Raw genomic sequence first — 10,119 nt, 5'->3', positions numbered from 1 at the left:
AAAAAAAAAACTAAAATGTTTTGGTAAGAACAGAAAGCCAAACTCAACAAGTATAAAAATAGTACATTGGCAAACAGACTAATTATCTAATAAATTTAGTAGCATAGTGTATCAGAAGGTATATAGTGATAGCATATAGTACTAAAGTACTTACAGTTAGTAATTTGGTCATTTTAATATGTAATTGATTAAAAGGCTTTCTTGAGTTAACTCATATATAGAGGAATTAATATTGAAAATTTATTTTTTAAATATTATAAAGGTGCATTTGCCTTTTAAGAAAAACATTATAGCTCAAGCAATGGAAATAATATTGCTTTTTCTTTTTCTTTTTTTTTTAGCTCCTGGAGCCTGTCTGCCACCAACTGTTTGAGCTTTATCGTAGCTCTGAAGTTCGACTTAAGAGGTTCACACTGCAGTTCCTGCCTGAATTGATTTGGGTCTATTTGCGACTTACAATTAGTAGAGACCGGCAGAGCAATGGCTGCATTGAAGCACTTCTCCTAGGAATTTATAATTTGGTGAGTTGAAAGTGATAGTTTAGAAAATTTAAAATATTTTTAAGTCCTCTGAAATATTTGAAGATTTTTTAAAGAAAAACAAATTGCAAGGTCTGTTGAATAATTTTTTGAGCTGAATACAATAAAGCTAGATACAAAATAATCATTATAAGTGTTTTGTAAGGTTGTTGAAGATATAAATGATAACATTGTTAGATCAGATGACTTCCTTCAGATAATTTTATTTAACCATTGTCCATAAATGCATTTATATAAGAAACAAGTTGGATATTGAAATGAGCTACGTGCTTTTAGAGCCACTTCTCTACCTTAGAAGACATATTCATAGATGACTAACAACACAGAGTATGTATAGAAAAGGACATGAGAAATTTAAGTTTGAGTCCAAGTCACTACAACTTTCCAGAGGAAGTGGCTTCTGAAAGGTATACTCTAGATCACCTGAGATTAGGACTAGATGAGAGTTTAGGAAGAAGTCATTGTCTTAGTGTGTCTATTGCTGCGATAAAACACCATGACCAAAAGCACCCTAGGGAGGAAAGGGGATATTTCACCTTCCAGTATTATTTCAGTCTATCATCTAGGGAAGTCAGGGCAGGAACTCAGGGTTGGAACCTGGAGGCAGACCCTAGAGCAGAAGCCATTCAGGAGTACTACTTGCTTACTGGCTTGCTTCTCAAGGCTTGCCCAGGCTGCTTTCTTACGCAAGTAAGGACCACTTGCGCAAGGGTGGCACCACCTAGGACATCAATCATTGGTCAAGAAAATGTTCCACAGGTTTGCTCAAAGGCAATGTAATGGAGACACTTTTTTTCAATTAAGGTTCTTTTTTTCCCAAATGACTCTAGCTTGTGTCAAGTTGGCATAAAACCAGCCAGCACAGTGTCATATGAGCAAGACAAAAAGGAAGATCAGTTGTGCCAATGCAAATGAAAAACAAGGATATATATATATGTGTGTATGTATGTACGTACACACACACACACACACACACACACACACACATCTGTATGTACAGACGTACATATGTACGTCTCCTTGGAACTCAGTTTGTCGATGAAACTGGCCTTTAACTCACAAAGATCATCTTCCTGTCTCTGCCTCCTGAGTGCTAGGATTAAAGGTGTGTGCCTCCACATCCAGCAGGAAAATCTTTTTAATGTGAAGGGCTCAGATTTTCTTTAATAGGCATTCACTGGGAAAGCAAATGAGAGAATTTTTGAGAATTATATTACATACTAAAAGGATGGATGTAGTGGTGGTGCAAATTTCATAATTTTATTTTCTTTTTTTCTTTTTCTCTTATTTTCTCTTCCTTCCTTCCTTCCTTCCTTCCTTCCTTCCTTCCTTCCTTCCTTTCTTTCTTTCTTTCCTTCTTTCTTTCTTTCTTTCTTTCTTTGAGACAGGGTTTCTCTGTGTAGCCCTGGCTGTCCTGGAATTCACTCTGTAGACCAAGCTGGCCTAGAACTCAGAAATCCACCTGCCTCTTAAAATGTTAATTTTTTTTGTTGTTTTGTTGTTTTTTGTCTTGGGGGGGTTGTTTGTTTGTTTGTTTGTTTGTTTTTTCGAGACAGGGTTTCTCTGTGTAGCCCTGGCTGTCCTGGAATTCACTCTGTAGACCAGGCTGGCCTAGAACTCAGAAATCCACCTGCCTCTGCCTCCCAAGTGCTGGGATTAAAGGTGTGTGCCACCACTGCCTGGCTAATTTTATTTTCTTAACAGCTAGATAAATGTACCCAATTTTCACTATCTATCCCTCAGTTGATTGATGTCTAGGATGTTTCCAATTTCTACATATTATAAATAGGACAGTAATGAATGTGGATGAACAAGTAGTAAGATGTAGAATCTCTTCTGTATATGCTGATAAGTGGTGTGGCTGGATCTTGTAGAATTTTTTTTAAGTGGGACCTCATAAAACTTAAGCATTTTTGTTTTGTTTTATTTTGTTTTAAGTAAAAAGCTAACCTGGTTTTAACATCCTTGATCGTTTTTGAGACAGGCTCGTACCATTTGTCTCTGGCTGGTCTTGAACTTACTATGTAGACCAGGATGGTCTCAAATTTGGAGATCCACCTGCCTCCTTAAAGTGCTAAGATTCAAGGAGTAGGCCACCCATACATAGGTGTTGTTTTGTTTGGGATTTGTTTTGTTTTTGCTTTTGAGACAGAATCTCAAGTATTCTAGACTGGCTTCAAACATTGTGTAGCTGAGTCTGGTCTTTTAACATCTGACTTTTAACTTTTAAGTTTCCCTTCCTTTACCACCTAAGTGTTAGGTTTGCAGGTTTGCAGCATCATAGCTGGCTTTTTTTTTTTAATGCTATGTAGCTATCTCTGACTCGATATATAGAGTCTATAAGAACAGTGTTCTGTGCATGGATTTCATGCTAGTTCCATGTTACTAAGGAAAGCAGAGGCAGTGGAGCATGAGGTGCAGCAACATTTCACTCTAGTGCTGTTGTCTAGGGGCAGATAATTATTGATACCTAAAGATTAGAGATGACTCACTAGAGAAATGAAGGACACCTATATTCCTTCTTGTTGTTGTTGTTTTTTTTTTTTTTTCAGAGAAAAAATACTTTTAAAAACTTGTAGCTAGGTATGATAGATAACATACACTTTGAGTCCCAGCACTTGGGAGGCAGAGGCAGGCATGTCTATCTGAGTTCAGGCCAGACTGATCAGAATAGACAGGGATACATAGGGAGACCCTGTCTCAAAAACCTTTTAAAATAACAAAGACCTGAGCCAGGTGATGGTGGCTCATGCCTTTAATCCCAGAACTTGGGAGGTAGAGGCAGGAGGATTTCTGAGTTCGAGGCCAGCCTGGTCTACAGAGTGAGTTCCAGGACAGCCAGGGCTACACAGAGAAACCCTGTCTCGAAAAACCAAAATAAACAAGCAAACAAAAATAACAAAGACCTGGATGTGGTGACTCATACATTTAATCTCTGCTTCAGGAATCAAATGCAGAATTTTTCATTCCAGGTCAGCCTGAACTACATAACAAGTCAGGCTGCAGTTCTATGTGAGACCCTGTCTCAATAAACAGAAAGGAGGAGGAGGAGGAGCTTGGTGTCTGCCACAGATTCTGATCTCACTACTCAGTGAACCGAGGTGCAGATGTGAAGCCTGCACCTAGTCTAGACTACATAGTGCATTCCAGGCACCCAGGCACCGAATGCAACCTTGTCTCAAACAAACAAGAGCACATAAGAACTTTCTTATCCATCCCATGTACAGTCACCAAACCTAGACACTAATGTGGATGCCAATGAGTGCTTGCTGACAGAAGCCTAGAGCTGTCTCCTGAGAGGCTCTACCAGTGCCCGACAAATACAGAAGTGGATGTTCTCAGCCAACCATTGGACTGAGCACAGGTTCCCCAATGGAGGAACTAGAGAAAAGACCCAAGGAGCTAAAGGGGTTTGCAGCCCCATAGGATGAACAACAATATGAACTAACCAGTGCCCCCAGAGCTCCCAGGGACTAAACCACCAACCAAAGACTACACATGGTGGGACTCATGGCTCCAGCTGCCTGTGTAGCAAAGGATGGCCTTGTCGGTCATCAATGGGAGGAGAGGCCCTTGGTCCTGTGAAGGCTCGATGCCCCAGTGTAGGGGAATGCCAGGGCCAGGAAGCAGGAGAGGGTGGGGTGGTGAGCAGGGGAAGCAGGGAGGGGAGAGGGGATAGAAGGGTTTTGGATAGGAAACCAGGAAAGGGGATAACATTTGAAGTGTGACTAAAGAAAATATCTAATTAAAAAAAAAGAATTTTCCTACAGTTCTCCTAAAATTACTTAACCATGTCTATTTCTTGATTGATTACACTAATACTGTCCACACACAACTTCTTACAGTTCAGTAGTTGATTACTGAGGGATTATAAATTTCTCTTAATCAAGATTTTTTTCTTTAAATGTTCTCACCAAAAAAAATGTAAACTGTAGTACTGGACATTTAAATAAGTTTGTTTATGGTAATCATTTCACAAAAAAAGTATCAAAACTTAACAGTATATACTAGAAATATATGTAAATTCTGTCAGTTATGGTTCAGTAAAACTGGAAAATGCTTTATTTCTCTTATAATAATGTGCTTTCTTATTTTGGTCAATGTAGATCTCTTGGTTTTAGTTATGTTTCGCTCACCCATGTTTCTACTAAAGATTTGATCAATTTCTTTTTCTTCTAAGATTTAACCTTCTGTATCACCTGTGCTGTGCCTTTGCAAATGTTGGATGTGGAGGAGTGTAATTGTGTTCAGTATCTGTGGGTAACAACCATGCCACAGATGTGTACCAATTTGCTGACAGATTTGGAAGAATATGCTTGAGTAATAGTGTTTTATGTACTATTGTTTCTAAAACTCTCCCTTAATTAGTAAAGGTATATTCTATAAATTAAGGAAGTAATTATTATTTATTTTGCTACAGACTTAATATTACATTGGCTTTGTGCATTTTTTACTCTAGGAAATTGCCGATAAAGATGGAAACAATAAAGTGCTGTCTTTTACTATCCCTTCCTTATCTAAGCCTTCAATATACCATGAAGTAAGTAATGTTTGGAACATGGAATGTTTCAAATTATATTGAGAAAGACATAAAAAATTATTTTTTTGCCAGAGGTAAATAGTGTAAATACTTTGTTTCTGTTTTTGAAGCATGATGTTTTATTATATAGCCCAAGTAGGTTTCAAATTCACCAGGTGGTCAAGGATGATCTTGCACTCCCGAACCTGCTTCTAACTTCCAAGTAAAAGGATTACATCACCATGCAAGGGCCCTAATACATAGTCTGCTCTTTTTTGGTTGTGAGCAGAAATGGCTCAGTGGTTAAAAGCACTGACTGTTCCTCCAGAGGATCCAGGTTCAGTTTCCAGCACCCACATGTAGACCACAACTACCTGTATGTCCAGTTCAGGGGATCTGACATCCTCTTATTGCCTCCATGGGCACCAGGCATGCACCTGGTCTACACTCACATACATTTATAAAAGAAAGGAAGATGGGGGGGGGGGAGGGAGAGAGACAAAGTTGACAACCTGAGTTTAATCCCTGGGACCCACATAGTGGAAGAAGAGCACTGACTATGTAGTAAATGTTTTTAGAGTAGATGCTATGTGTGATGTCAAGGGAGTTAGTATTTAATGGAAATTCTTCCTCTAGTTCTTGTTTATTCGTTTAATGTCCCTTACAAGTATCATTTTCACCTTTTAAATCAGTTTTTAAAATGAATTTTTAAACAATTATTTTTTCCATTTTGTTTAGTGATTGTCTTGTTAGACTGATTCATTTCTATTATTCCGTAGGAAAGTAACTGCTCAGAAGGATGTTAGAGCACTATGTTCCATAGTGCACTCCACTATGTTTGAGTGCACAGGCTGCCTTTTACTCATATATTTGTTTGCTTATGCTTATTCCTTTGCAGAATGTGAGAGTACTCGTGGTTATATAGGTGAAAGTTGCTGTTGAGCTGACTGAGTAAAATCCAGTAAGAAGTGTGTTAGGAGTCAATTTACAGTCTTTCATGGCCTTAGATGTGTCAGATTGTGACCAACACACATTATCCTCTTTGCTTTTAGCTCAGTGTAGCTATTAATTTTTTTAAAATTAATTCCCCTGAGACTTTGTGTTAGAAATAGCATGTTTTCTGTTTAGCCAGGATTCATTTTAACATAGACTGTTTCTGAATAATGCATTTTAATTAAGTTATTTGTATTGTGGTATGAAATAAAATAGATGGTAGTGACATTAATAAATGATTGTTCTAACTTGAAAAACATGAAATCAATTGTGTAAATAGTAAAGTTTTTTAGTTAAAATAAACAGTCTTCAATACCGTTTATTTTATATAATAATTATATTCTGTGTTCTAGGATACAAACAAATATAAATGGATTTCTTTCAAACCTTATTGTTTTCAGCAGCTTTTATTTTTCCTAAATACAGAGTAACCCAATATTTTAAAAAATGAGTGATGTATTTCAAACTTTATGTGTCTTCTACACATAATTTCTAAAAGAAGGCATAAAATGTTATTAAAGAACAGAGAAAAGTTACTTTAAACTACATTTTATTTAAACAAAATTAAGTATGACTACATAATATAGATTTTTTTATTCTATTTTGAAGACATTATCATATGCTATATTTTATTTTTTTTGTAGCCCTCAACAATTGGATCCATGGCTTTGACAGAAGGGGCATTATGTCAACATGATCTCATCAGAGTTGTTTACAGTGATCTTCATCCTCAGAGAGAAACATTCACTGCACAAAACCGGTAATGGTCAAAACTACATACTAGGGATGGGGGAGATGGCTCGGTGAATAACCACTGGCTGCTTTTCCAGAAGACTCCTGTTCTGTTCCCAGCATCCTGTGGTGGTTAATAACCATCTGTAACTCTGGCTTCAGGTGATCTAACAGCCTCTTCTTGCCTCCAAGGGCAGCAGGCATATATGTTATGTGCATACAAACATGCCAGCAAAACACTCAAATACATAAAATAAACCTAAAATTTTTTTAAATACATAGCAACAATGACGAATTTATGCTTAATGGCTAAGTATAATTACTTCATTTCAAGCTTGATATGAATGGAATCCAAAAGTAAAATGCATCATACTGGTAAAATATACTATAGTATAGGCTGAGCATCCTTGTCTGAAAAATCACAAGCAAAGTCTGAAATCTGATGAGCACCAGCATGGGAGTGCAAGTAGACAGTCTACACACAGTCTCTGTGACTGGGACACAGGTCAAATGCCAGTTCACTAAAGAATTCACTAAAACTACCTCTAGCTGTGTGTGTGATACATATGAAACATAAATGAGTTTCTGGTATAGATACTTGGGTATTACCTCCCAAGAAGTCACCCGTTCCAAAATCTGCAACATTTCCAGTCTTTGGCATGTTAGATAACTACTTAAAACAGTTGTTTTGAACTTTGTACATGAATACCGCATCTACTCCACTTGTCCCCTCTCCAACTCTTCCAGTGTCCCACCTCCCACATTAGTAATCTCTTCTTTAATTATTGTTACTTGTGCTTAAATATGTATAATGTACATACATGCACATGTGTATATTTAATCAACTGAATCTATTTGTTTGCATATACATGTGGCCAAGGCTGACCAACCACTTGGGTTGACCACCTGTAGCTCTTTATCTAGGATTGGTGCAGCAGGCTGTCAGCATCCTGTTCTATCACTATGTCTTGTCTATAACCAAATTCCTCCCCTCTCACTATAAATGGTGTTGGCTGCTTATGGGGCAGTTCAGCAAATTCTATTAACTATTAAGCAAGGTTAATATATCCAATCAAATATATGTCACAGTGCTTACTCAGCAGTTAAGAGCACTGACTGTTCTTACAGAGGACCAGGATTCAATTCCCAGCATCCACAACCACTTCTACCTCTAGTTTCAGGGCATCAGTGCCCTCTTATGGCCTCTGTAGGTACCAAGCATGCATGTGGTGCACAGACATACACACTAGCAAAATGCCCATAGCATAAAATAATAAGTATGAAAATCCCTCCTCCTCCTCAGCTGCCCCTGATTTCCATTGTCTGATCTTAGTGATTACGAATGATTGCGCTGGGAGGTTTTGGGAGGTTTTTGCAGTATAATTTTGACTGTGAAGTAGTTTACAAATATATACAGTTTTGCCCCCAAATTAAATCTGCATTACTTCGATACATTTCACTAATGAAAACTGCTGTCTTCTGTTTTCCCTGCCTTCCATTTCCCCTTTTCAAGACTTAGCCAGGGCTGGAGAGATGACTTAGCGGTTAAGAGCACTGACTGCTCTTCCAGAGCTCCTGAGTTCAAATCCCAGCAACCACATGGTGGCCCACGACCATCTGTAATGGGGACTGATACTCTCTCCTGGTGTGTCTGAAAACAGCTACAGTGTACTCACATAAATAAAATAAATAAATAAATATTTAAAAAAAGAAAAGGACTTAGCCAGTGGTTCTCAACTAGGTGTTCATTGTCTGCTACATAAAGCACTTAGCAAACTACATGGAAGATTGATTTGATTGATATAGCTGGGTGGAGAGAGGGCTGTTGTGCATCTGGTGGACAGAGGTTAGGAATACTGTTCAGTTCCTGCAAGATATCAAATGCCCTGGAACTGGAGTTACAGGTGAGTTCTCATGTGGGTGCTGGGAACTAAACCTACAAGACTAGCAAATGCTCTTATTTACTGAGCCATTTCTCCAGCCCCTCGATTAGTTAATTTTGGCAGGGTTGGGTTGGGTTGAGTTGGGTTGGGTTGGGTTGGTTGGTTGGTTTGGTTGGTTGGTTGGTTGGTTGGTTGGGGTTTTGTTTTGTTTTGTTGAGACAGAGTCTCACTTTTATAGCTATGACTGGCCTGCAACTCACCACATAGACTGTCTCTGACCCCTGAGTGCTAGGATTGAAGGTGAGCTCCACTATACCCAGCCTTAATTTATTTTTTCCTTTTTTTTTGGTTTTTGAGACAGGCTTTCTCTACATAGCCCTGGGGCTATCTTTGAAATCACTATGCAGACCAGGTTGGCTTTGAACTAACAGAGATCCATTTGCCTCTGCCTCCTGAATTCTGGGATTAAAAGTATGTGCCACCATACCCAGCTTTAATTCATTTTTAAAAAAAGACTTATTTATTATGTATATAGCAGGCCAGAAGAGGATACTAGATCTGATTATAGATGGTTGTGAGCCACCATGTGGTTGCTGGGACTTGAACTCAGGACCTCTGGAAGAACAGCCAGTGCTCTTAACCTCTGAACAATGTCTCCATCCCCTTAATTCATTTCTTAAAGAAGAAAATACAGCACTGGCTATGTCTCATAATAGTAAGAATTGAAACAAACTACTGAGGAGGATACTATAGTAACCTGATTAAGAAATCATGAAGATTTACATTAAGGCATCGTTATAACCATTTACTAAGTACATAATTTACTCTTATCTCTGATAGAAATAAGTAATTGTGACATTTTGTATTTTTCTAGGTTCGAAGTCCTGAGTTTTCTCATGCTGTGCTATAATTCAGCTATTGTGTATATGCCTGCATCATCTTACCAATCTCTTTGTCGGATGGGTTCCAGGTGAGAAGAGAATTTATTATTTTTCAGATAAATATAGTTACTTGGAAAGTATTATATATGCTAGGCCATTGTAACTTCTGATATAGTAGCAAATAAAATTCATGGACCTTACATTCCTATAGGAATGAAAGTTATTTTAAGGGCCTGGAGAGATGGCTTAGCAGTTAAGAGCACTTACTGCACTTGCACAGGATTTCCATCATCTACCTGGTAGCCTAGAACTCTCCTTAACTCCAGTTTCAGGTGTTCCCAAGTCCTCTTCAGGCCTCTGTGAGTACTACACCCACAGAAATGTGCAGACATACATGCAGGCAAACACTTAGACACATAAAAATGAATAATAAAAATTATAAAAAGAAAGCTGGGCGGTGCTGGGCTCACAACCATCCATAATGAGATCTCACACCATCTTCTAGAGTGTCTGAAGACAGCTACAGTGTGCATACATATAATAAATAAATAAATCTTTAAAAAAAAAAAAAG

At 38.0% G+C, this 10,119-nt stretch overlaps 1 protein-coding gene across 6 annotated transcripts in view; it reads left to right on the top strand.

Annotated features, from left to right (window-relative positions):
* Fam126b (family with sequence similarity 126 member B) overlaps positions 1-10,119 on the top strand; it is a 70,260-nt gene that overhangs the window by 41,810 nt on the left and 18,331 nt on the right. For all 6 annotated transcript variants that reach the window (XM_031367581.1, XM_031367580.1, XM_031367576.1 and 3 more), the window contains exons 5-8: positions 342-521; positions 4,999-5,079; positions 6,696-6,811; positions 9,541-9,636. In XM_031367581.1, coding sequence (XP_031223441.1) covers positions 342-521; positions 4,999-5,079; positions 6,696-6,811; positions 9,541-9,636 — 473 coding nt within the window. The remainder of the gene's footprint in view (positions 1-341; positions 522-4,998; positions 5,080-6,695; positions 6,812-9,540; positions 9,637-10,119) is intronic.

Source organism: Mastomys coucha, unplaced genomic scaffold, assembly GCF_008632895.1.
Source record: "Mastomys coucha isolate ucsf_1 unplaced genomic scaffold, UCSF_Mcou_1 pScaffold14, whole genome shotgun sequence".
Lineage (NCBI taxonomy): Eukaryota > Metazoa > Chordata > Mammalia > Rodentia > Muridae > Mastomys > Mastomys coucha.
This window is presented reverse-complemented; position numbering and strand designations above follow the sequence as displayed.